General features: G+C 49.5%; 1 protein-coding gene across 3 annotated transcripts in view; it reads right to left on the bottom strand.

The window, feature by feature from the left end:
- The window catches only part of CUX2 (cut like homeobox 2), a 277,883-nt gene that overhangs the window by 22,572 nt on the left and 227,633 nt on the right, over positions 1–27,678 (bottom strand). For all 3 annotated transcript variants that reach the window (XM_059876039.1, NM_001192597.3, XM_059876040.1), the window contains exons 5-12: positions 18,064–18,198; positions 14,880–15,003; positions 12,378–12,454; positions 11,434–11,500; positions 9,633–9,681; positions 5,776–5,880; positions 232–423; positions 73–131 (exon numbers count right to left, since the gene is read on the bottom strand). In XM_059876039.1, the coding sequence (XP_059732022.1) occupies positions 73–131; positions 232–423; positions 5,776–5,880; positions 9,633–9,681; positions 11,434–11,500; positions 12,378–12,454; positions 14,880–15,003; positions 18,064–18,198 (808 nt within the window). The remainder of the gene's footprint in view (positions 1–72; positions 132–231; positions 424–5,775; positions 5,881–9,632; positions 9,682–11,433; positions 11,501–12,377; positions 12,455–14,879; positions 15,004–18,063; positions 18,199–27,678) is intronic.

The following is a 27,678-nucleotide window of genomic DNA, read 5'->3' as shown; positions in this document are numbered from 1 at the left end:
GCAATCTTCCCAGGCAGCCTCCTGCCAGGGAAGAGGGCCTGGTGGTGTGAGGGGCTCCACCCGACACAATACCTCAGCTCTGTTTTAATTTCTTCATAGTCAGACTGTGCCTGGAGCTTCTCTTCTAGCTTCTAGAAGAACAAACACAGATGGGGAAGGCTGGTCCACATTCTTCCTCTGGGGGATGCCCTCCCCATCTCCCGTCTGCCCGCCTCCTCCTGCGAGACCTACCTCGATGGCCTCGGACTTGGCGGTGAGCTGCCGCTCCAGGTCCGCAATCTGGTGGGCGGAGGTCTCCTCCAGCTCCTGCAGGGAGCTCTGGAGATGCTGCACATCCTTCAGTAGCCGCAGGATCTCCCGGTCCTTGGAGGCCAGGGCAGCCTCCAGCCGAGGGCCCGAGCACAGCGCGAAGTTCACCTTATCCTGGGCACAAAGAGGGGCTTGGAGGGGCCAGGAGGGGTGGGGCAGGGGGCTGCAGGACTGCTGTGCTCCCCTAGAGTGATTCAGTCCCCCCCACCCCAAATCAGGCCCTTCCCACTTCTGAGCCTTTGCTTAGCTGGTCCCACGTGCCTGTATGTCTGTCCTCTCTTCTTGAAATGAAATTAGGAGGAAGAAGGACTGCTCAGAGGAAGTGCTTTGGAGGAAGGTATGTCTAAGCAGCAATGAAGTTCAAGAACAAGTTAGTGATCTGGAAGACTGCTTGGCAGCATCTACTAAACACCCATGAAGGTGCTGCATTCAGTATGTCAGCAAATCTGGAAGACCCTGCCATGGCCACAGGACTGGAGAAGGTCAGTCCTCATCCCAATTCCCAAGAAGGGTAGCACTAAAGAATGTGCTAACCACTGGACAACTGCACTCATCTCCTATGCTAGTAAGGTCATGCTTAAAATCTTGCATGCTAGGATTCAGCATTATGCGAACCAAGAACTTCCAGATGTCCAAGCTGGGTTTCGAAAAGGAAGAGGAACCACAGATCAAATTGCCAACATGCTCTGGATCACAGAGAAAGCTAGGGAGTTCCAGAGAAACATCCAACTCTGTTTCATCAACTATGCCAAAGCCGTTGACTGTGTGGCTCATAATAAAATGTGGAAAGCTCTTAAAGAGATGGGAATACCAGATTACCTTATCTATCTCCTGAGAAACCTGTATGCAGGTCAAGAAGCAACAGTTAGAACCCTGTATGGAACAACTGATTGGTTCAAGATCAAGAAAGGAGTACGACAGGGCTGTCTGCTGTCACCCTGTTGGTTTAATCTATATGCTGAGCAGATCGTGAGAAATGTCGGGCTGGATGAGTTAGAAGCTGGAATCCAGATAGATGGGAGAAACATCAACAACCTCATATATGCAGATGATACCACTCTAATGACAGAAAGCAAAGAGGAACTAAGCCTCTTGTTGAGGGTGAAGGAGGAGAGAGAAAGAGCTGGCTTAAAACTGAATATTAAAAAAACAAAGATCATGGCATCTGGCCCCATTACTTCATGGCAAATAGAAGGGGAAAGGGTGCAAATAGTGACAGATTTCCTTTTCTTGGGCTCTAAAATCACTGCGGATGGTGACTGCAGCCATGCAATCAGAAGACATTTGCTTCTTGGCAGGAAAGCTATGACAAACCTAGATAGTGTGTTGAAAAACAGAGACATCACTCCGCCAACAAAGGTCCGTATAGTGAAGGCTATGGTCCTCCCAGTGGGCACATACAGTTGTGACAGCTGGACCGTAAAGAAGGCAGAGCACCGAAGAACTGATGCCTTCGAACTGTGGTGCTGGAGAAGACTCCTGAGAGTTCCCTGGACTGCAAGGAGATCAAGCCAGTCAATCTCAAGGGAAATCAACCCTGAATACTCATTGGAAGGACTGATGCTGAAGTTGAAACTCCAGTAGTTTGGTCATCTGAAGCAAACAGCTGACTCATTGAAAAAATCCTTGATGCTGGGAAAGATTGAGGACAGAAGGAGAAGAGGGCATCAGAGGATGAGATAGCTGGATAGCATCACTGAAGCAATGGACGTGAACTTGGGCAAACTTTGGGAGATGGTGAGGGACGGGGAGGCCTGGCGTGGTGCAGCACAAGGGGTTGCAAAGAGTCAGACACGACTGGGCACCTGAACAACAAATCTACTAAAGATGAACACATGGTGCCCTAAACCTCGGTGCTCTCAGTCTTTGGAACATATGCACGAGAAACACAGGGACTTGCGCACCAAGGCAGAGGACACGCATGTTCACAGCAGCCTTCTCTGAAACAGCACCAAACCGGGAACCCCAGAACATGGATGGACGGGTTGTGGAACACTCAGACAGTGGAACCCTCGACAGCAACAGAAATGAATAATCTATACTACTTGTAACACAGCACGGATAACTCTCCCAGCTATAACATAGACCCAAAGAAGCCAGACACCGAAGTGTGTGTGTGATTCTATTAAGATCGGGTATCAACACCCATCATTTAAAAGTGGACATTTTAATTTCTAAATACACGGAGCTTTTAAAAAAATCTTTGATATTAATTTCTCATTTTGATACCCATTTCTCATTTAAATGCTTTCTTCTCTGCCATCACCCTCTGTATTTTTTCAGTCTTTTAACTTTACTGAGGCTTTCAATGGCTAAGTCAAAGATCTCTCTTGGTAAATGTCACATTGCACTTGAAAATATGAGATTATTTTCAAATACCTTTTGATATTGATTTCTAACATAATGCCACAGTGATAAGAGAACAGACTCTGTATGATTTCAATACCTTTAGATGATGGAATTTTTGCACTTTATGTCCCTGGATATTTTCCTGTGTCTCTTGGTTTATAGTCTACAGGAACTTGAATAGAATTTGTATCCTGCTGTTGTGTGAAAACTGTATAAATCTTAAGTATGTTGTATTGGTTCACAGTGCTTTTCAGGTCTACTGTATGCTTCCACTTTCTGCTTTCATTCTATCAATATTTGAGAGTTTGATATTGAAACTCTAACTAAAAATCTTAATTTATCTACTTAAAAAAAACTGTAATATATAGTGGAGCTATCTGTAACTTTGTTCTGTATTTTCCAAGTCTCCTGTCAATGTTATCATACTTTCATAATTTAAAAATTAAAAAAGAAAGAAGATTTCCTAAGAAAAAAAAATATCAGGTTTCAAAACAGGCAAAACCCATGTGCGCTGTTAGAAGTCTGGCGAGGGGCTCCCCCGGGGGAGTGGCACCTGGATGGGGGCATAAGGGAGGCTTCCAGGTGCCGAATGTTTTACTTGTTGATCTGGATGCTGGTTAAGGGGTGTGTTCACTTTGAAAAATTCCAAATGCTGTACACTTATGCACAGTTTCCCTTGTGGATGTTATACTTCAATAAAACATTTGTTAAAAAGGAATAAAAAACCGAAGTAGTCACTTGGATGAGGAATTGGTAGTGATAGGGTGTTCCTGGCCGTAGAACAGCACAGACAAAGGTTTGGGTTTCTAAATTAGGCCCAGGTCCCACCCCAGGGGGGGACGTTCCCATTCCAGGGGAACCACAGGATTAGACCTGAGACCTTGCACCCACGAGTCACATTAGGGTGGTTCTTTCCTCACCCTAATTTGCCACCAGGCCCCATGGCCTCTTTAGGTTTTAGGAAATGGCCCTGGATGAAGGTAAAGAGGTTTCTGTTTGAGAGGACCTGAAGTCAGGCTGTCCTTGAGCTCAGTTACAAACGAATCTAAGCAGCATTACAAAGGGGGAAAAAAAAACAACCGACCACTACCAACCCCAGCTATTCTTCCATGGAGATAAATGCCAATTAAAACAGGAAGCGGATGCCATTAACACATTAAATTAATTAGCATCGAGCGCCACTGTTGTGCTCAGAAAAGCTCACCCCCCCAAACCAGCAAAGTTTCCCGTGGTTGATGAGCACAGGCATTTGCTGGGTTCCACGGGGGTTAATTAAGAACCACTGGCAAATTCTCTCTGAGGCGTCCTCATGAGCTCTCTTGCACTCTCAGTCTCTCTGGAGTTCACTCTCTGGGTCGTGCAGACATCAAGCGTGCTGATAACATACACTCTGCCTCCTGGGACACGGGGACAGATGGACACCCCTATGGACACAGCACACACTGACACGTGTACCGGCGGGGGTACTCGTGTGGACAAGCACACACACACACAGAAATATACAGGAGACACATCATCATCACACATAGAAACATGTATGTGCTCAGACGCCACATGCTCTCATGGGCAAAAACACCCTGGACATGCCCCAAACACACTACTAATAATAACATCGCATTGAATGTTTACTGAGCATAGATTATAAACCAAACGCCATGTAATTCTCTCAATAACCCCATAAAGCAGATCTTATTTGTACAGATGAGGAAACTAGGCACTGTTAGATTAAGGATACAGTTATTTGCCCAGAGGTCACACACACACATACACAGTAACACACATTCAGAGAGACGCATTCAAATACTTAAATAGAAAGATACAGACACACAGGTCTGTATATCAGGGTGTCAGGTGAAATGAAAATTCTGTGGCCTCTTCAGGTTCATGGATGGAGACGGCAAATCACCCCGGAGCAGACCTGTTATTATGGAAGCAATCATGAATTGCATGAGCTGGACCATAAAGAAGGCTGAACGCTGAAGAATTGATGCTTTTGAAATGTGGTGCTGGAGAAGACTCTTGAAAGTTCCTTGGACTGCAAGGAGATCAAACCAGTCAATCCTAAAGGAAATCAACCCTGAATACTCATTGGAAGGATTGATGCTGAAGCTCCAATAGTTTGGCCACTTGATGTGAAGAGCCAACTCATTGGAAAAGTCCCTGATGCTGGGAAGGATTGAGGGAGGAGGAGAAGGGGGTCACAGAGGATGAGATGGTTGGATGGCATCACCGATTCTGTGGACATGAACCTGGGCAAACTCTGGGAGATGGTGAGGGACAGGGAAGTCAGGTGTGCTGCAGTCCATGGGTCACAAAGAATCGGACACAATTTGGTGATTCAACAACATCAACAACATGAATCTTATTCCTTGATAAGCAGGAATCTGGAAAGAAGGAGGACCAATTTACATAAGGAAGTCAGGCTTTCTGGGAGAGGAACAATGAAGACTCTTATTATATGACAGAAGGGTAGGTGGGGGTGGTGTTGATTAAAATCCCTTGGCAGGAAATGTCCCCAGGACCTTAAAGGGGCACCAACTTAAGAGGAATGAGAAAGATGCCCTAACTGGCTTAACACAGGAATCTCAGGGTTGACGACAATAGACTGATTCTTTGTAACATGTGGCTGGTTGGGAGACCTTGTCAGAATCACCCTGATATGAGTGTCCACCTCAGATCTTGGTATGTGGACCCACACATCCAAGCCGGTGGAGACCAGGGGGTCAACAGCGACACCTGGTGGCAGCCATCAAAACTGCACTGCTGCTCTACTGATCAACCTCCTACCCTGCTCCAGCCGAATGATCCTCTCTGACCTGACTAAACTCCAAAGTATGTGGACTCAAGCTATACGAAGCTTGAGCTTGAAAAAAAGAGCTGTGGCTGTGTTTGACCCTCAGCAGGCGAAGCAAATCATAGCATTGATAATTATACTTAACTACACACTGACTTTGGTAATAAAGATGTTATGCCCACTGTATGCAGAGGCCCAGACCCATTCATGTGCACAATTTCATGAAGATGCACACAGTCCACCCACAAAATGTCACCCATATATTCCAACCCACAAACACGGCCTTTCCCAACTTCTCCCTCTGGCTCTGCCACCATCCTTACCCCACTGGGTCCCTGAGGAGAGCAGCAGGCCAGGCGGATGGAGCTGTTGACGGAGGCGAGTTGTTCCCGAAGACTTTCCACCTCCCGCTGGGCAGCCTCGGCTCGCTGGGGAGGAAATTGGGGCAGGTGTGGTTAAGAGGTGAGGGGGCCACACTGGATCCCACCCTGGCCCTCCACTGCTCCCCTGCACCGTCTCAGACAGCTGGGAAGGCAGGTCTGAGGACCTGGGGTCCTCTTTCTGAGTCCTGGGCCCCTGAGTTGGCTCTGGGTTCCCCTGGTGTGTTTGGGACTCCAGGTGGAGCTAGAACGTTCCCACTCCACTAGGGCAGGAAGGGAGGTGCTGTCTTGATGAGTCTGGCAAGTTTTTGCATGTTCCCAGGCCACTTCTGTCTGCCAAGTAAACTTCAGGCTAGGCTAGTCAAAAGGCCAGAGCTTGTCCCCAGCTCCTGTGCCATACGTTGTCTGCAGAGGTTGGCTCCAAAGCCCACAAGCTGTTGCAGGTCCCTGGGCAAGTTACTTCCCCTCTCTGGGTCTCAGTTTTCCTTCTGTGAAATGGAGGCCATGGAATACAACTACTGTGGAGGAGCACTGAAATTCATCTAAAAATCAGTATGCCACAGCTGACTAAACTGAATCTTAACTCTTCAAAAATTTATAAGAAAAAAGCTTGGAAGGAAGCTTTCAAATGTTAACAATGTGGACTTGTGGCCTGGAAAGACATCTGTACTTTGTCTCTTTCTGGTTGCGTGACCTTGGGTAAGAAATTTCATATCCTTGGCCTCAGTTTCCCTGTCTGCAAAATGGGGATGATAAGAGCAACTGCCTCATAAGTCTGTTCTGCAAGTAAGTGATGTGGTAAATACGATTCATTAGGTATCCCACCCTGATGCCTGACACATACAAATATGTCAGTAACTGGATTCCTTTACTAACAACAACAGGGTGGATGGGATCTTGAAGTGCTATTAAAATGAAAAGAGCTACAGCTGTGTTTTGACCCCCAGCTGGTGACGCAGGTCAAATGATTAAGTTTAACTTATACACTGATCGCAGGAATCAGTATGCAGTGCCCACTATATGTGCACAGAGACTCACACACATTATGCACATGTCTTGTTGATTTATCTTTAAAATGATTTGTTTATTTATGGTATCCTGCCTTGTTTCAAAAATAGTTCTAGTTAAGAGTCAGCTTTGTTTGGGGAAAGGATTTGGGTGTGTGTGGGATTGTAGAGAAAACATTTTTATGTTTCCACACAGTTAGGGACTTTCTGAGTAAATGGGACTGAGACCTGAGATCTGGGCTAAAAGACAAGCCTTGTAAATATCAATACATGACTGATCAGCTAGTGAGAACTCCAAAGATTCACTTCCTGGGAGATGCCTGTTGACATTTCAAGGGGGCACGAGACGCAGACCATGAAGACATCCTCTGGGTTGTAAAGATGAATTTAAAGTTACTAGTCTTATCTTCCCCTGGAGAGAAGTATTTACATTCTAAAGGCTAGAAACCCAGGATACTCGCCCTTCTGTTCATCAGGATACTTGAGAGCAGATTTCTCTCCCTTTCTCAGAAGGTCCCTCTCCTATACAACCACCCAGATTCATATTTAGCGGGGGTGGGGGGGGGTTCCTTGCCTACAGCACAAACCCCAGTACATGCAGGATATCTGGTTCTCGACTCATCACCCCAGGGGAACAGCTGGGGAAAACTAGCCTGGTTTTTACCATGCAAGTAATAATGACCTGCTCCAGAATCCTCTTGCTCACATTTAAGATAGTATTAATAAATACAGATATTAAAGACTAACACGGTAACATGTCCTTTTTTCTCAATACTCTATAATGCGCAGGTTTTGTTTTATACTCAGAAAAAAGAAACATTATCAAAAATGCTTCCTATTCAGACTACTCTAAGATCTCTCTTCTTAAGCCTGTTTGGCAGAAATCCAAAAGTTGGATGCCACATGGTGCTGGTGAGGCTATGAGAACACAGGCTCTCTTATCTTGCTGAAGGGGGTGTAAACTGGTTAACCCACGGAAGGCAGTCTGGCCACATCTGCCAAATTATAAGCACCCGGCTCTTTCACCCAACAGTTCCACTTCTAGGAACCTGCCCTGTGTAGCGGCTTGGGTATGTATGAAATGATATCTGTACAAGGTTATTCCCTGCAGTATTAAGGATGATGGTTAAAATACTGGAAATATCACCAAAAGGGTATGAGTTAGATCAGAGGTCAGCAAAATGCAGCCTGCTGCCTGTTTATGTAAATAAAGTTTTATTGGAACACAGCCACACCCATTCCCTTCCACATTGTCTATGCTGTCACTCTACCAGAGCAAAGTTTTGAATAGTTTTGACAGTGACTTGCAAGGCTGAAATATACTCTCAGGTCCTTTACAGAAAGTTTGCCTTCCCCTGGGTTAGTTGATGATGCGTCCCTGTAGTATAACATGACGCAGCTGTCAAACTGGAGGACCTGCCTTATACTCGGATCCGAAACAAGCTCTAAGATACGCACACAGAAAAGGCAAGGTTCAGAAGGGTGCACTTGGTAACTGTTGTTTCTGTTTAAAAAGGGGTAAAAGTAGATATTCATGGGCTTGTGAATGCCTCTCTGGGAGGAGACCCCAGACATGGTAACGGAGGCTGCTGAAGGGAGGGGGTCTGGGGGCAAGTTCAGGGAGGGGAGATGGAGTTTCCGGGCTCTGCCCTCATGGAGCTTTTTCAGTTTTGAACTAAGTAAATGGATTACCTACTTAAAAAATCAATCTAAAAAATGTTATTCTTTCCCAACTTTCCTCTAGGAGGGAGCACCCCGTCCTTGGGCCCCCACAGCCCTGCATCTGGCCCTTTGCCTCTGCTGTGCCCTCTTCCATTCCTCAGGAGGGCAGCGCCTGGCTTTAGAACCCAGCTCAAAGTGCCCCTCCTAGGAGGCCTCCCTCCACCACCCCCAGGGAGATGACCGCCTGCGGTGTCACACTGCTGACCCCTCCTGGCCACGGCCCTGGCTGCTTGAGTCGCAGGGCACTGAGGAAGAGGTGTGGTGGGCCTGCGGGACTCCAGACTGAACCCTCATGGCCAGGTCCTACCTCCTTTCAAAGTCCCGCCCAACCCAGCCCCCCAGATGGCAACGCATCTGAAGCCAGAGGGAGGCTGGATGTGGGAACCCCATTTATAAATGCGAAAACTGAGACTCAGAGAGGCTGAAGGACTTCCAGGGATCCGGGCTGGGATGAGGATGTGGGAGCCTCAGGGAAGGTTGGGGTCCACCCAGCACTCAGCTGGTGATCGAGTGAGGAGGCTGGCGGAGACCCCCAGGTCGGGACAGAGGGAGAGAAGCAGCCCCAGGCTTGTCCCTTGTCACTGTCCCTGGCTCTGCGGAACACGGCTCCTCACTTAGTCCAGCTGGGAGAGACCCGTGTCCCAGCTTAGCCTGGGGACGGGCTTGGACCCCTGGTCCCTGCTCTCCCTTTCTTCCACGGGGAAGGAAGCGTGCTCTGCAGGCTGCTTCTTGGCCTTTGCCAGGGCCATCCTGTGCCTGGAATCCATCCCTCTGCAGGCTCCAGTTACTCATCAGGTCTCAGGTCAACGACCCTTTCTCTGGGATGTCTTCACCTGTCTGGGTCAGGTGCCCCTTCCTCAACCACTGCTGCCTGCATCACCCTATTTCTGAGTGTTCTGTCTGTCTGGGAACTCAGGGGCCGGGTGCCTCTGACATCTCCTAGCCCCAGCGCTCAGCACGGGATGTAGTTCAGTGAATACTGACTGAGCTCAGCTCCCTCCGCTCCGCCCAGCCCGGGATTCCCCCCACCCTGGGTCAGTGAGCCCCGGCAAACGGCAAACATCTCCTCACCTGATTAGCTTTCTCCAGGTTGGTCATGATCAGGCCGACTTCATCTGCCCTGAGACAGAAAGATGAGGCCCTGAGGAAGGGATTCTGGCAGGTGCCAGGGCCCCTGCCCTTCCTGAAACTCCCCAGCCCCTGCCAACCCAAGGGTCTTGCGATGGAGGCTGTGAAGAGGCTGCCTTCCATCCTTCCTACTGAAGAGGTCAGGCTGCGGGGAAATGAAAATGGGGCCTTAGCACTGGGCCCCTTCCAGGCAGCCTGACACCTCATCCCCCACCGGGGGTCCACCCTCTGATGCTCTCACCGAACTACACCTCCAGCCTTTGGTTCTGTTGAGGCCTTCCTCAAGAGGACAGGGCTTGAGCTTTATTTCTGTTTATTTAAGACTTTTTTTTTTGATGTGGACCGTTTTTAAAGTCTTTGTTGAATTTGTTACAACGCTGCTTCTGTTTTATGTTGTTTTTTGATGGTGGGCCATGTGGAATATAAGCTCCCTGACCAGGGATTGAACCCATAACCCTGCACTTAGAGGTGAAGTCTTAACCGCTGGACCACCAGGGAAGTCCCCAGGTCCTGAGCTGAAAACCCAGCTGCACTGTTCTCCTAGGAGGCCTCCCTCAACTCCCCTCATTTATTTTGCTGCCTCCCCACACCTCTGGGTTGGCAGGGCCTAGAGGATCAGGGGAGAAGGCAATGGCACCCCACTCCAGTACTCTTGCCTGGAAAATCCCATGGATGGAGGGGCCTGGTGGGCTGCAGTCCATGGGGTCGCTAGGAGTCGAACATGACTGAGCGACTTCACTTTCACTTTTCACTTTCATGCATTGGAGAAGGAAATGGCAACCCACTCCAGTCTTCTTGCCTGGAGAATCCCAGAGACAGGGGAGCCTGACGGGCTGCCATCTATGGGGTCGCACAGAGTCGGACACGACTGAAGCGACTTAGCAGCAGCAGCAGAGGATCAGGACAGGCCTTATCCACCTCGGCTGCCCCTCTGTCTAGTGTGGGCTAGGGGGTGGTCTGCGGGGAACATGTGGTGACTAAAAGTCACACTTGTGATTCATGCATGTTCTGCTTCAAGGCCTTTTTTTGCACAAGCTTTCCCACTGCCCAGAGCACCTTGCCCAGCTTTCTTCATGTGGCCATCGCCTTCTTGTTTTTGAGGTCTCGCTCTGAAGGTCATCTCCTTAGAGAAGTCCTCCCTGACTACCCTGGATAGCAGGACGCACCTCTCCCTGTCATTCTCTCTTGCTGCTCTCCCAGTTTTTCCCTTCATCGCATTTACTATGTGCCCCCAACAGTGTCAGGCAAACAGTAAGTGCTCAGCAGTGTCTGCACATGAAAGAATTTATTCCTGTACATCAGCAAGTATCTGTCTCTTTTCCTTGACTGAGGACAGGGCCATGTTCTGATGTTTCCTCCAGGCACCCAGCATAGCCGTGGGTAAACAGTAGGTGCTAAATATTTGTGTTTGAGGATTAAGTGATATCTAGTACAGAATAACTGAAGATGACGCTTGGCCCTGGGGGTTGGATTGTGAAGTTGGGGAGTGGGGACAGCGCCGGGAGGATGGGACAAGAAGCCTCTGAGCAGTCGAGTGGGCTGAGCTGGCAACACAGAGTGTCCTTTATAGTGTGTGGTGCGTGGATGGCACCACGAACGGCTGGGGAACAGCTGTGTGCGAGTGTGGAACACAGGGTGTGAAATGAGTGCCTCAGGCAGAATCAGAGGGAGGAGAGTCAGAAAGAGGAGGCAGGTCTGGGAGGGTCAGAGGGAGGAGGCGCACCTCAGTGAGGCGCTCACTTACTTGGATGCTGCCTCCTCGTCGTATTTCCGCCGCAGCTCCAGCAGCTCTGTCTGCGTGGCCTTTAACGCTGAGAAAAATTAGAGCGCCAGGGTGAGGTTCTCCGTCCCCAGGGAGGTGGAACTCTCTCCCCTTCTGTAGAGCCCAGAAGGCAGAATGAGGCTTGGGGTAGTGAGCAAAGATTTTCCTCTGGGAACTGGCGACAGCAGTTAGTGAGTTTCCTGCTCCTAGAAGGGCTTCAAGCTGGTGGGAGGGCTGTGGAGTGGCCAGGGAAGGGAGGGCAGATGACATCATTCTCTGGGAGTCCATGAAGCTCAGGGGACCCAGGTAAGTGGAGGGGGTGGCTGGTCCCAGAACCTGGGGTATGAGCCCCTAACACGTTGAGGTCACTCCAGGACCTAGGTGGGGCCATCCTTCCATGAGCTCACCCACCCTGAGGTCCTGCCTGGAAGTGAGGGGGACAAGGATGAACAACAAAGTCAATAGGTACATGCATGATAAATAAGGATTTCTCACAGAATTCCAGATTTCTGATTTCTTGAGGAGAGCAGAAGGGACTGGCTGTACTGGGCAGTGCCTGGCTGAGACTCAGCAGGGGCCGCCTCTTTAGATGAGGCCTGGGTTTTCCAGTTTGACCCAGACCCCTCCCCTCCTCCCTACTGCACTCTCTGATCCAGCTGGCTTGGGTGCTTGTCCAGCCCCAGTGGGCACTGCATTTGCCACCCCTGATTTAATTCTATCTTAAACCCTCTCTCCATAGTAGCATGACCCCTGGAATTGGAGCTCCAGTCCCCATGGGGTCATGCAGGTCTTTCCTCTCCCTTCCCAAACGCCTTTCTTGCCCTCTGAGTCTTCTTAGCCTCATTGCCCCCTCCTCTTCCCACTGGACCTCCTGGACTGACTGGCTGGGGTGATGTGAGGGCAGGGGACACGTGCCAGATACATACCTGAATGTAGGACCTTGATCTTCTCCTCGGCTTCCCCCAGTCTGGCTGCCAAAGTGATCTGTACTTCTTGAAGGCCCCTGTGAAAACACCTGGCGTGTGGACCAGCCCCTCCTGGCTTCCTATACCCTCACCCACTCCCTGTAATCTGCACCTGGGTCTTTTTAATGAGTCCTTAGACACGACACGCAGGCACCTGGCTGCCCTGCTCTTTTGCTGACAGTGTGGCTTCCATTAGAGCTGATGCCCAGTTAAGCTTCCAGTGACCCTGCCTCTCTGGCCCTCAATTTCCTCATCTATAAAATGGGGTTTGTTGCAGTGAGAAGCCCAAGTACCACCGTGAAGAGCAGCCCCCACTCGCTGCAAGCAGAGAAAGCCAGTGCAAAGCAACGACATCCAACATGGCCAAAATAAATAAATAATAAAAATGGGGTTTGTGATGGAGTCTGCCTCAGTGGGTACTATGAGGCACATTCAGCGTGGTGCCCAGCCCCCAGAGTTCCCCCAATACCACTGTTTACTATTATTGTCCCCTGGAGAGGCAATTTTTTCCCTGTCTGTGGCAGGAGTTTGGGAAGCCCTGCCAGCCCACTGTGGCCTAACTCATGTGTGAGGCAAGCATCTCAGCAGAGAAAGAGGACTTCTCACTGCGTTGGGGGAAGGATTATGCGAAGCCTGAGCCTTACCTTATTCCGGCTCAGTAAGTCCAGCGAAGGAGCCTTGTTTACCCTGATCTTATCCCGCCCTCTCCCCTCCTTGCCATTCAGACACATCAGGCATGTTCCTGCCTTAGGACGTTTGCACTGACTGTTCCTTGCCCCATATGCCTGCAAGACTCCCTCAACTCCTTAGGGCTTTGCTCATTCTATTCTCTAGGAAATCAACCCTGAATATTCATCAGAAGGACTGATGTTGAAGCTGAAGCTCCAGTAGTTTTGCCACCTGATGCGATAGCCAGTTCATTGGAAAAGATCCTGATGCTGGGAAAGACGGTGGGCAGGAGAAGGGGGCAGCAGAGGGTGAGATGGTTGGATGGCACTGCCAAATCAATGTATGTGAATCTGAGCAAATTCTGCAAGATAGTGAAAGACAGAGAAGCCTGGTGTGCTGCGGTCCATGGGGTCGCAAAAAGTTGGACACAACTGAGCAACTGAACAAGAACACCTTCTCAGTGAGACTTCCTCTAACACTCTATTGAAAACTTCAGCCTGTCTCTTCTGCTCCCTCTTCTGTTTTATCTGTTGTCACAACCTTTATCACCTAGTACACTACTTATTTATCTTTTTTGTGTCTTCCTCATGCGAAAGTAAACTCCAGGAGGGCAGAGAGTTTTGTCCATTTTGTTCACAGCTGTTCCCTAGAACAGTGCCTGGCACACAGCTGGTGGTTCCATAAATATGTGGGATGAAAAAAATAAGTGAATAACAGAAAAGATACATGGAATGATCATGAAACTGTCCTAGAAAGGCCCTAAGAATGCATATTTTACCAACACTGCACTAACTGTAAAGGCAACCCACTCCAGTGTTCTTGCCTGGAGAATCCCAGGAATGGGGCAGCCTGGTGGGCTGCCGTCTGTGGGGTCACACAGAGTCGGACACGACTGAAGTGACGGCAGCAGCAGCAGCAGCTGTGTGAGCATTGAGCTAAGCATTCAGAGGCGCCATTTCATTTCATTCACTCTCAGGGCAGACTAGGAGTTGATACAGTCAGTGTTATATGTCCATTTGGCTGGGCTATAGTACCCAGTTATGCAATCACACACTAATACAAGTATTGTTGTGAAGGGATTCTGTAGATGGGGTTAACATCTACAATCAGTTGATGTTAAGTAAAGGAAACTATATGCAATAACAGGGGTGGGCCTCATCTAATCAGTTGAAGGTCTTAAATTTTTTTTTTTTTTAATTAAAAAAAATTTTGGCATTCTGTACAGCATGTGGGATCTTAGTTTTAGTTCCCCAACCAAGGATCAAACCTGTGCCCCATGCAGTGGAAGCTCAGAATTTTAACCACTGGACTGCCCGGGAAATCCCCCTTTAAAATTTTTTTTAATTTTTGTTGTTGTTGACAGTTTTAAGAACAAAACTGAAGAAGGAATTTTGTCTCAAGATGGCAGCCAGCGCTGACTTCTACTTGACAGTTTTCAGCCTGCTGGCCAGCTCTCCCAATTCAGACTTGCTAGCTTCAATCATGTGAGTTAGGTCCTGGAAATACAACTCTTAATTTAAAAAAAAATCCTACTGGTTCTGTTTCTCTGGGGAACCATGACTAACATACCACCATTAGCCCCAGTTTTCAGATGGGGAAACTGCGGCTCAGTGAGGCGATGTGACCGGCCCAGGGCGGGTCACTGAGCTGCTGAGACGTGGTGTGAACCCAGGCCGGCATCTCCATCTTCAGACTGAATCTGGATTCCCCAAGGGCCCTGGCAGGGGTGACTTTCCAGGCCCCCTCTCCCAGACAGGGGGAGCAGCAGGGGCCCACCCGTCCTTCCCAACTCACTTTTGTTTCTCTGCCTCATTCCTCTGCAGCAAAGTTTCTGTCAGGAGGGCTTTGCTGGGAATGCCTGGGAGGCGGCTCGCCTCGGTCAGCGTGGGCCCGGCTGGTGACGTCCCCTCTCTCTGCTCTGAAGGAAGAAGAAGAGGGAAAACTGCCCATTGCTGAGAGCGGCGTGACGACCAGAGTCGCTTTCTGCAAACCAGATCGATCAATGGTTCTGGGAGGAGAATCAATTTCCCAAACTCAGCACTGGAGACAGCACAGCTGTCAGACCTGCTGTCGCCATGGTTGGCTGGGTTGCAGCCTTGGCGAATACCTGCATAAGAGAGTCAGACTCCCATCGTGTGGGCCCTGGGCGGCACACCCAGAGGTTCCTTTGCCCTCTCAGACCTGTCCCTGCCTCCTTGGCCTTCTGTATGATTTTAAAAAATCATGGTAAAATACACGTAAAATTGACCATTTTAACCATTTAAAAATACCCAATTTAGTGACACGTAGTATAGTCAAAAATACTGTGCAATCATTATCAGTAATTCCAGGACACTGTCATCACCCCAAAATGAAACTTGTCCCCATTAAGCAGACACTCCCCACTCCCTTCCCTGGCTGACAATTGTTCTGCTTTCTGTTGCTACGGATTTGTGTATTTTGGATATCTCCCATCACTGGAATCATAACGTATGTCCTTTTGTGACTTGATTCTTTCACTCAACATGTCTTCGAGCTTCATTCAAGTTGGACCATGGGTCAGTGCTTCATTCCTTTTTTATGGCCAGATAATATTCCATTTTATGGATATATCATACTTTGGTTTTTTCCCATTCATCCACTGATGGGCATTTAGATTATTTCTATCATTTGGCTACTGTGAACAGTGCTGCTATAAACATTTGTGTACAAGTTTTGTCTGAGCACTTGTTTTCAGTTTTTTAGGGTATATCCCTTGGAGTGGAATGGTGGGGTCACAGGGGAACTCCAGATTTAACCTACTGAGGACCTGCCACGCTGTTTTCCCTTTTCCATGATTGATGGCACACACTCAGATGTTCAGTCATTACCCCTCACCTGCAGGTGCCCTGGGGCAGGGCCCACATCAGGTCCATCTTTGTGAACGCCATGGGGGCTCATTCGTAGATCAGTGTGTGCCTTTGGCACTAAATTCACAGAGAGAGAGATGCCCAGGGGCCAGCTATCGAGGATGAGTGGCTCAAGAGCTCCAAAATTTGGTCTCCCAACCATGGGTCCACGTGACTCAGTTAAATTCTGTCCTGGTTATAAAGTTTCTACTGTGAGCCTGGCACAGGAGGGTGAGTGTAGAGCTGGGCAGTTTGTAGAGTGAGTCCCCTGAGAGGCTGGCAGAGCGGTCAGCTCATAAGACACACATAACACGTGTGCACACATGGTCTGGGAATGTTCCAGATGTGAAGGTCACAGCAGTGAACAGAAAAGCAAGGTTTGACCATCATGATGCAGAATAATAAGGGTCCTCAAGAAGAAACACAGCCCAGGGCCAAGGTCAAAATTTTTTGTTCTGATTCCCTACTTGGCTACCTGTTGCTTCTGTGACTCAAGTTTCCCCATCTGTAAAATGGGGCCAGTGAGCTGCTATGTGAAAAGCACACCGCACAGAGCAAATGCTCTCAAGAGGCAGTTTCCACAACTACTATTAATATTATTCTTAGAGAAGGAAGTTCAGACCTCAGAGGAAGCGGTGACAGCTTTGCTGGGGAACCTCAGAGGCTTCATAGAGGCATACCTATGAGCAGGGGCTGAAGAACTGCCAAGTCCTGGCTTGTCAGGGTAGCTGGAAGGGTATTCCAGGCGCAGGACCAGAGCTGGCAAAATGCTGTTATTTTAGTCACTGTAAGTCTTCCCCAGAAGACCCTGCCTAGGGCCAGGCTTGCAGCAGGTGCTCACTACGCAATGTGGGGGAGAGGGGTGAAGGGAGGATGTTGAGAAATGGGGGAGTGTGAAAGTGGTTGTTTCCTGAAAAGTGACTTTGTGTCATGCTTCCATTTGACAGGCCTCAGCCCATTTTGTCTTCACTACATGCCAAATCTGGCTCGTTACCTGTTTTGTCAATAAAGTTTTACTAGAATAAAGCCATGCCCCCAAATTAATATGTAATAATTCACATGTTATCTATGGCTGCTTTCACCCAGCGTCATGTAGTTTTGACAGAAACTGCATGACCTGCAACACCAAGGTAATTACTTTCTAGTCCTTTTCAGAAAAAGCTTACAGACCTGAGGTAAACCCTACTCATTCATTCCTTAAACAAGAAGCCTTTAACCCGACTCTTTCCCAATTCTCTGCTTATTTTTCTTCCCAAAGACTTTTCACCAACTGACATACTATATATTTTACTAATTTATTTGTTGACAATCAGTTCCTCCCTCTAGAAGGTCAACATGATGAGGGCAGAGATTTTTTTCTGTTTTATTCCTGGCTGGGTCCCTAGTGCCTACCACAGCGCCTGGCATGCAGGTCAATGAACACCCAAGACTGGGATGGTTACCAATGGCTTTCACCTGCTACTATTTGCTCTCCCTATGGAGACTTCTTACCTTACATCTTACCTTCCAGAGGTAATCACCATGCTGAATTTTGTTCATCATTCTCTTGCTTTTAAACATTTTATCACAACATATGTACACCTAAAGACTCTATTACTTGTCTCATTTGGAGCTGAGACAGTGTTGTGCTCCTACACCCTTTTTCCCTCTCCTCCTGGGCACGGACTACATTTCCCAGCCTCCTTTGCAGCAGCATACAGCCACGTGACTGAGCTTTGGCCAATGGGATGTGGCCAAGGTGATGCTTGCCGATCCGAGGTCTGGACCCCACAAATCTCAGTGTGATCCTCCACATTCTTTCTCTGCCTCTTGATCAGATGTCAAACATGCACTTGTGACTGTGGATGTTGAGTGCTGACGACCACAACCTGGGTCCCTGAATGACCGTGTGGACCATCCCCTGAAAGTTCTCCTCTCTTCAAATACATTAACCCTCTGAAATTTGGTGTCAGCCTGTTTCAGCAGAAGTGTACCTTAATCCATCCCACTTCTAAAATGATACAGTTGAGTTCCCTGCCCCTCTTCCCCCCACAGGGGTGGCAGAGTTTGGCTGCCAAAGATTCACAGCCCATTTGCTCATTATGGACATTCTGTGAGAGCCTTATCAGTACCTTTGGTGCCGACGAGCTCAGGGTGTCTCTTCCACGAAGCGTGGAACTCTCGCCGCAGGGGCCCACTGGGGTCGAAGCTGGGGGGCTGCAGTCTGTCGTCTGGGCTGCGTGCCACCTCAAACACAGGCACGGGGTCTGCACAGAGAAAGGAGGACAGTGGTAGGGGGAGCTCTGCGGGCCAGGGAGCTTATATGGGAGGAACCATCCATCGAGCCGTCTGGAATCTCTCTGCTGGCTTATGGGAGCATTGTGTACTTTCTGCTTATGAGGGAGCAGAGCTTCTCCAGGCACCTGCTCTGAGGAGCCTGTGCTGTTCCCATGGATGTGGATGTCCTGCCCAGCTGGGAATAATAACAATAATTGTTACAATAACTGCATTCTGGTGATTCTAGATGCCATCGGTGGTAGCCATGAGATGGCGTATTGCTCCAATCAGAGGGAGTGTCACTTGGCAAGGATCCCAGCAGGCACGCTCTGAAATTCACAAGTCCAAGTGCTTCCTTCTCAGGGAACTTCCCAGACAAGGCAGCGGGGATCGGGGCAGACCTGCTTGGGGGATATAAAACTGCTCTGAGGACTGGCCCACGACCTCACTCAGGACTTCCTTCCTTAGGCTTTCACCCAGTTCCCCACTTCTCACTCTCTCCCTATTCTCCTTCACCCAAGGTTCCCTAATAGCATCCTTGCACATATAATCCTTGCAGTGCTTTTCAACAGATCTGGGACAACACACCATCTTTTGTGAACACTTATGGTTGATTAAATGATTTTTTTTTCTAGGGACCAAATATAAACCTGGATATAAGGTGTCTCCAAATATCCCAACAGCAAAAAAAAATTGAGGACTGCTGGTCTTTCCAGCAGGAATTCTGTCCCTATTGCTGTCAGCTAGCAAGCACTTCCTCTTCCTTCAGATGTAGAGTCCAACCATCTCTTCTTCCACTTGGGGCAGGTGGTTGGTGGAGCATCTTCCAGGTTACAAAGCCAGTCCCTGGGAACCAGTCCCACGATGCACCAGCATCCCCTGGAGGCTGGCTTAGATCTAACTTGTTTTCACAGATGAGGAAACTAAGGCTCAGAGAAGCGGTGATTTGCTGAAGCGTGGAGGAGAGACTCAAGTCTGGATCTCTTTCTCTAATGCCACAAAAACTTCCTGTCCCGGTGCTCTGGATATTTCAACCCCAGTAGCCACGTGTAGGAAGGGGCTTCCCTGGTGGCTCAGGGGTAAAGAACATGACTGCTAAGCCAGGAGACATGGGTTCAATCCCTGGGCTGAGAAAATCCCCTGGAGAAGGAAGTGGCAACCCACTCCAGTATTCTTGCCTGGAAAATCCCATGGACAGTGGAGCCTGGCACACTACAGACCATGAGGTCACAAAAGGGTCGGACGCACTTACTGACTAAACAACAACAGCAGCCACGTGTAGGTAGGTATTCATGGGGCCCCAAGAAAGCCAGGGCCTCTTCACTTCAGGCCAAGGGGTCTGGTCTGTTCCACAGTGTTTTCTAATGCCCAAGAGCCCTCTCTCTTTCTGGTTCCTCCTCTGGGATCTCCCACTAGCATCTGCTTGGCCACTACTCTCTGCTGGTGTGGACCCTGGAGTCAGACATCCCTGGTCCAAATCTAATCCATACTTGCCTCTCAGGATTGCTGTGTGACCTTGGCAAGTGGTGCTGCCTCTCTGTGCCTCACCACAAAAGTACCGACCTCATGAGCCTGTGATGAAGATTCATGCAAAGTCCTCAACATGGTACCTGGCCCTTGGTCAGCTCAGAACACATGGAAGCCCTTGCTATTCCCCCTGCCCTTCTGAGTGCCAACAATACTGACCTTCTTCTCTCAGTCCCTCATATGCACCTTCCCATCCCAGAGGCTTTGTACAACCAGGAGCCTTCTGCCCTCCTCTGTCCCTTTCAGCTAGTTGATGCTTACTTGTCTTAGCAATTCGAATGCCAGTTCTTCCAGGAAGCCTTCCCTGACCAGTTAGCTGGTTTTCCGGTATGTGCTCTCCCAGCTGTCTGCACCTCTCTTTCACAGCAGTCGCTGCACTTCCAATTTCAATGATTTACAAGTGCATCTAGTGAATACCCACTGGACTGCAAACTCCACACGAGGCAGGGCCGGGCCCGCATCTCCTTTTGCTCCACTGGACCCCTTGTGGGTGAATGATGCCTGATCCACAGTCCAACCCAATAAATATCTGCTGGTGGGAGAAACAGGGTAGAGCTTGTACTCGGGGGCCTTCAGGTCCGGCTGGAACAAGGCCACCTCTGCATTTTCTCCCTCTCCTCCCGCCTGTCTGTCGAGGTGGTGGGAGGCTCGGACAATGGGCGTTTGTGTCGAGGTAAGCAGGTGCACGGGAACGCCGCTGCCGTCTTTCCTCTGTCAGCACTCCCCCCACGCCCCGTCATTAGGCAGGGCCTGCTCAGCGGGGTATGCCATTATGTCTCCCCGGGCTGATGTAATTATACATTGACATAATTAACCCAGCAAGCGCATTAGGCAGGCCAGCTAAAAATTCATCTATAATTATTTGTTGTGTGCATGCTAATGAGTCCATCTGCACTGCCTTTGTACAACACGGACAAATTAATTTACAAGTCTGGATTTTTTAATAAGTTCAAGGAAACGCTTCCTATTGTGTCCTGGTTTTTGAGAAAAGAAGAAACAGGCGACAAGCGCTTGCCAGGGTCAGGGAGGTTAGATAAACACAGAGGCTGCAGCTCCCAGCTCCAGGAGGTGGAACAGATCCAGCTCATGGCTCAGGGGCTGGCTGGCCAGGAGCCTGTCCAAGCCAAAAGACGCCGCTCGGGTGAGAAGGGATGTCATTTACCTCGTTTCCAGGGATCAGAAATGGAGGTTTGTTCTGCTCGGAGGCCCTGTGGTCATTCTTTGTTGCCCGATACTCGCTGTCCAGGGGAAGCTGACCTCAGGTGACCCCGGAGAGGCTCGAGGAGTGTGTGGGGGGGGCAGTGACACTCTACGGGGCCAGCGGGTTCCCGGGCTCTGTCTCTTTGCCTTCATTTGCCCGTAACAGGGTAGAAAAAAAGTGTAAGTGAAAGTTAATCGCTCAGTTGTGTCTGACTCTTTGCGACCCCGTGGACTGTAGCCAACCAGGTTCCTCTGTCCATGGGATTCTCCGGGCAAGAATACTGGGTGACGACACTCTCAGAACCCGAAGTCCAGCACTGGTCTTGAGCCTCAGTTTTCCCACTAAAAAGTGCGAAAATGAAACAGTTTCTGCCTCTCAGAAGTTACTACTGGGAAGACTGAAAACGATTATTGGGAGAGGCAGCATGATTTAAGGACTGCTGGTGTCAGCTCCAGCTCCAAACTGGCCATGTGACCTTTGGACAGTTAGGTAACCTCTCTAAGCCTCTATTTTCTGATCTGTACGATGGGGCTGCAAGGACTGGATGAGAGAATGAGATCTGCACAGTGCCGGGTGGAGACTAGGGCTGGGCACAGAGCAGGCTGCTGTTATTATCCTGAGAGGGGCAGCACACCTGGCCCCACGGTGTTCCAGCAGCAGCGGTCTGTGGCCAAACTCCAGGAGACTGAGGACATGGCGAAGCCTCATATACTCTCTTCAGTGTCTGGGACACTCAGAGTCCAACAGTCCTGCTTTGAACTCCACTCAGGGACTGAACGGAGAAGGCAATGGCACCCCACTCCAGTACTCTTGCCTGGAAAATCCCATGGACGGAGGAGCCTGGAAGGCTGCAGTCCATGGGGTCGCTGAGGGTCAGACACGACTGAGTGACTTCACTTTCACTTTTCACTTTCATGCATTGGAGAAGGAAATGGCGACCCACTCCAGTGTTCTTGCCTGGAGAATCCCAGGGATGGGGGAGCGTGGTGGGCTGCCGTCTATGGGGTCGCACAGAGTCGGACATGACTGAAGCGACTTAGCAGCAGCAGCAGGGACTGAAAGGCTCCAGCTTAGAAAGAGTCATCCAAGGAGGGACAATCTGTCCATTGTCCAACCTCCCCCCACCCACAACCCCAGAGCACAGCGGGGAAAAGCAGAGTCCTGTGACTTCCCTGAAGTCTGAAAGTGAGGGGGTGGTAGGGCCAAGATGGGCCTTTGGGCCTCTTCTCCCCACACTGTGCTTCCCCTGGATCCTCGGTTGGAGAGAGAAAGTGAGGGGAGGTTCAGATGACAGCCAAAGTCAGGCAGTGGCTGAGTCCTAACAGCCAGACCACTTTACATGGATTAGAATTCATTCCATCTTCACCACAACACTGTTGGTAGGGCTGTTGTGTTCCTAGTCTACAGATGGGGAAACAGGCATGGCGGGGGGCCGGCGGGGTGGCGCGTGGAAATCACTTCCCCAAGGTGAGGCCTGATAAAGGTAGCTGCTGCTATTTCCACTTTTTTAGACAAGGAAATGAAGGCCCGGAGAGGAGATTCTATGTGCCTAAGAACGTTAGCTCAGAAGTGGCAGGGGTGGAGTCTGACCAGAGAGCCTGGTGACTCTCAGCAGTGGACCAAGCTGCCCCGAGGTGCCCGACACTGAGAGCTCTGTTCTTGGCCTTGCCGCTGGCTGGCTGGGGGACCTGGGACAAAGCATCTGACTTCTCTGAGCTCCACCTTCAAGTTTCTCTGATGAGTCGACCCCAGGCACACGCTCAATCAGCACCGGATGTCAGCAGATAGGGGGCAAGGTCCTGCCAAGTGAGTGCTCTTGGCCCTGGGCCTATTCCTTGGAGCTGGGATGCTCAGGGTGATTAATAAACAGCTTTCCAGATGAACTTGACACTCGAGGTGTGGATGTTGTGAATCCTCCAAATTCCCACAGCCTCTCACAGATAAAAGAGGGAGGGGGACAGGCTGGGAGGCTGACGGTTAAATCCTGGCTGTGACAGCCTCAGGGAAAGCCACATAGGTCCGCTGAGCCTCAGTTTCGCCGGCAGTAAAACGGGAATAACAACAGGACCTACCGCAGAGGGCTGTTCAGGGATGCATGAGCTCACCGAGCTTCTGGGACAGTGCCTGACCCCTAACAGACTCTAAATGAGTGTTGCCCTAATTCTATGCCTTGTGGCAGTGTGGGATCAGAGCAAAGCCTCAGCCTGCTCTGATGCAGAAGGCATCTGCAAGCCAGGAAAAGAGCTCTCACCAGAAACCAGCCAGGCTGGCACCTCGATCTTAAGACTTCCAGCCTCCAGAACTGTGAGTAATAAAACCTTGTTGTTTAAGTCACCTGGTTTGTGGTGTTTTCTTACAGCAGCCTGAGCAGACTAGTGTATCCTGCTTTGGGGCTCCCATTAGCTTGGCTATGGACTGTTTCGAGATCTGCTCTGCGGTGTGAGATTCCTCCCACCAACCCTCCTTCCTCTCCCCTCCCTTCCCAGGCATAAAACCAGCATCGCCATGTGAAGGCTCTCCTGGCCTTTTCCTCTTCCTCTCCATCCTTCCCAGGCATCTTCCCCCAAAAACCTCTTGCACATCTAATGCCATCTTGGCATCTGTATGCTTCCAGAGGACCAAACCAACATGTGATTACTCTTTCACCTCTCAGAGCCCTCAGTTTCCTGGTCTGTAAAATGGGGATAGTCACAGTGCCTCCCCTGTGAGGTTGCAGCTAGAGTCCAGAGTCTGTGGGTGTGGAGCCCATGCTGAGGTATTGCTTTATGCCACAGTGGTGAGTCTGAAGTGGGCACAACTCACTTCAGGGGGACCTATGAGTCCATGCACCTGCTTCACTCAGCAAGTTGAGCATGTCTCTGAGGGGGGCACAGTAGTGGCCTTATCTCTGTGTAGCTTAAGTTCCAGTCAGATAATATGGATGGGGATGGAATAGATCTTCAGAGCATTAGGAAGCGACAAGTTCTAATTTGCCTTTTTGAAAGGCTCATCCAAGTTGCCACGTGAAAATGGGCTGTAGCAGGAGCTGGACAGGAGACTGCTGCAATAGTCCAGGCCGCAAGATGCTGGGACCAGGATGGCAGCAGGAGAGGCAGGGTGGAGTGCTCAGACTCAAGAGGCAGACAGGAAGAACTGATGGGGTGTGGTGTTCTAGGCGGAATAGTGTTCCCCCAAATTCATGTCCATTCAGCACTTGCGAATGTGACTTTATTTACAAACCGGGTCTGGGACTTCTCTGGTGGGTCCAGTGGCTGAGATTTTGTGTTCCTGGAGTGAATGTGTGGTGGGTACGCAGGTTTGATCCCTGATCAGGGAACTAGATCCCACATGCTGCAACTAAAAGTCTGCATGCCGCAAGGAAGATGGAAGATCCCCCATGCTACAACTGAGATCTGGTGCAGCCAAATTTAAAAAAAGAAAGAAACAGGGTCTTTGCAGATGAAATCAAGTTAAGATGAGGTCAACTGGATTAGGGCCGACTAATCCAATGACCAGTGTCGTTACAAAAAGAGAGGACACAGAGAGGTGACACGCAGGGAAGGCCCTGAAGACAGAAGCAGAGATTGACATGACGTGTCTGCGAGTCAAGGAGTGCCCAGGCTGGCTGGCCACCACAGAAGCTAGGAGCGAGGACTGGAACCTATTCTCCCTGTGTGCCTTCAAAAGGAACCAACCCTGCCAGCATCTTGATTTTTGGCCACTGGGCTCCAAAACTGAGAGAATAAATTTCCACTGCTTCAAACCATCCAGTCTATGGGTAGTCCTAGAAAATGAAGGCATTGTGTGTGCCCTGGAGGCCCGAAGTCCAAAATCAAGGGGTCGGCAGAGCCACGCTTTTCTGATCTGCTCCACACTTTCTCCTAGCTTCTGGTGTTGCTGGTGATCTGAGGCATTTCTCGGTTTGTAGTAGCATCACTTCGATGTCTGCCTGTCATCACCTGGCCCTCTTCTCTGTGTCTCTCTCCTCCTTCTATAAGGACAGCAGTCACATTGTCCTTGTAAGAAGAGAGAGGGGAGCCTGGCAGGCTACAGTGCATAGGGTTGCAAAGAGTCAGACATGACTGAAGTGACTGAGCACACACGCATGCCCACTGGATTAGGGTCTCACCCTAAGGACCTTCCCTTATCATGATCACATCTGCAAAGTCTCTAGTCCCAAATAAGGTCACATTCACAGGCACCAGGGGTTAGGACTTCAGTGTACCTTTTGGGGGCACACAATTCAATCCATAACACATGGTAACTGGCTGCTGGATACGAACTGCGAGAGAGCAGGACTAAGGAGTTGCTAGACTCCAAGTTTCCTTGGAAGGAAGTCCTTACTCAAGCCTAACCTACTCCCCTCCTGGTGCACCCATTTCACCAGCCTTCCAGGAAGACAAGCTGCTTCATAAGAGGATGTAGGAGCACGGACCTCTGATTCTCCTGCATGTGCGTCCTCTCCCATTGCTGAGAAACTGGGCTATGGGTTGAGTGTGGTCCCTGCTCTGGAAACCACACAGCAACGGTGATCACTTCTCTCCTCAGGCATAGTCCACTCTTGATTTCTTCTCTACAGAATTCCTAGACTTTACGGTGTGTGAGTAAACTCATTTCTTCCCAACGTCCCTATCTGGGAAGATATCCACGGATGCCTGAGCTACGTTGCTGGGGATTGAGTTAGGGAAGAAAAAAAAAATTCCTAGCATTCAGATGACTGGAAGATTCTGCCAAGTTATGCACAGGTGAAATCCTCAGCCGGGGGAGCCAGCACATCCAAGGGCTTCCTGCTTACTTTGTCCGAGCGGTATAAGCTGATGCATCAGCTGTACGTCACTGGCTGCTCTTACAAAGTGAAAGAGAGAGAAATGACAGCAAATCTTAAAAATGTTGGGAAGAGGTTTCTCAGAGAGCCTGATAGTCACAGGGGCCAGGGGGCATTCAGTTTTCACTCCACACCACCTCCTTTCTGCTTGGGCCTTTCACACAGTAGGTGCTCAATAAATGTGACTTGTTTTGAGCATCTAAATCAGAGGTCATTTGTTACAACAGCGGGAGGAAACTAATACAGTCCCTAATTCAGGCATTTATTCATCAGTTTGCTTATACTGAGCACCTACTACGTATCAGATACCATTTCTTCAGTTGCCAGACATTTCCTGAGCCTCTACTTAGTGCCAGGGAAGTTTCTGAACCCTGGAGATACAGCAGTAACTGTGTGGATCACAATAAACTGGAAAATTCTGAAAGAGATGGGAATACAGACCACCTGACCTGCCCGGAAACTTGTATGCAGGTCAGGAAGCAACAGTTAGAACTGGACATGGAACAACAGACTGGTTCCAAATAGGAAAAGGAGTACGTCAAGGCTGTATATTGTCACCCTGCTTATTTAACTTATATGTAGAGTACATCATGAGAAATGCTGGGCTGGATAAAGCACAAGCTGGAATCAAGATTGCTGGGAGAAATATCAATAACCTCAGATATGCAGATGACACCACCCTTATGGCAGAAAGTGAAGAACTAAAGAGCCTCTTGATGAAAGTGAAAGAGGAGAGTGAAAAAGTTGGCTTAACGCTCAACATTCAGAAAACTACGATTATGGCATCTGGTCCCATCACTTCATGGCAAATAGATGGGGGAACAGTGGCTGACTTTATTTTTCTGGGCTCAAAAGTCACTGCAGGTGGTGATTGCAGCCATGAAATTAAAAGACTCTTACTCCTTGGAAGGAAAGTTATGACCAACCTAGACAGCATATTAAAAAGCAGAGACATTACTTTGCCAACAAAGGTCTGTCTAGTCAAGGCTATAGTTTTTCTAGTGGTCATGTATGGATGTGAGAGTTGGACTATAAAGAAAGATGAGCACAGAAGAATTGATGCTTTTGAACTGTGGTGTTGGAGAAGACTCTTGAGAGTCCCTTGGACTGCAAGGAGATCCAACCAGTCCAAAGGAAATCAGTCCTGGATGTTCACTGGAAGGACTGATGTTGAAGCTGAAACTCCAATATTTTGGCCACTGATGCGAAGAGCTGACTTATTTGAAAAGATCCTGATGTTGGGAAAGATTGAAGGTGAGAGGACAAGGGGACAACAGAGGATGAGATGGTTAGATGACATCACCAACTCAATGGACGTGAGTTTGGGTAAACTCTGGGAGTTGGTGATGGACAGGGAGGCCTGGTGTGCTGTGGTTCATGGGGTCGCAGAGAGTCGGACACGACTGAACTGCAGTAAGAGGAAATTCCTGCCTTCCTGGGGCTGACATTCTAGAGAGGAGAGATAGACAAAGGACAGGTAAATCAAAGGCTCTAAGGGGGCTGAGAAGGAACACAAAGCAGGGTCAGGAGAGAGCTTGGCCAGAGATGTGCCCGGGGGGCGGGGGGGAGGGGGGGAGGATGTTAATTGAGGCAGCAGGTCCGGGAAGGCTTTATGAAGGTGGAGACATCTGAGCAGAGCCCTGAGGGAAATGAGGAAGCCAGCAGCGGGCTGAGAGAGAAATACCAGGAGAAACAGCCCCCATCAGACAAAGAAAGGGTGGCAGATGGTCCTGACCCATCCCCCCCAAGTTACTGTCCCACAAACACAACTTAGCCTCATCCTCACAGCAACGGACCCATTTTACAGATGAAGATGTGGGGCTTGGAGAGGCTGGCGATGCCTGGGCAATTCTTGGTGCCAGCTTTCCTTCTCCACCCTGTAGGCCGTTCTGGGTGCTGGTGGGTGGTGACTGGGTTCAGAGCTGGCTAGTTTCTGGT

This window comes from Bos taurus, chromosome 17, assembly GCF_002263795.3.
Source record: "Bos taurus isolate L1 Dominette 01449 registration number 42190680 breed Hereford chromosome 17, ARS-UCD2.0, whole genome shotgun sequence".
NCBI lineage: Eukaryota > Metazoa > Chordata > Mammalia > Artiodactyla > Bovidae > Bos > Bos taurus.
Note: the sequence above shows the minus strand (reverse complement) of the source record. Positions and strands in the feature narration are given on the sequence as shown.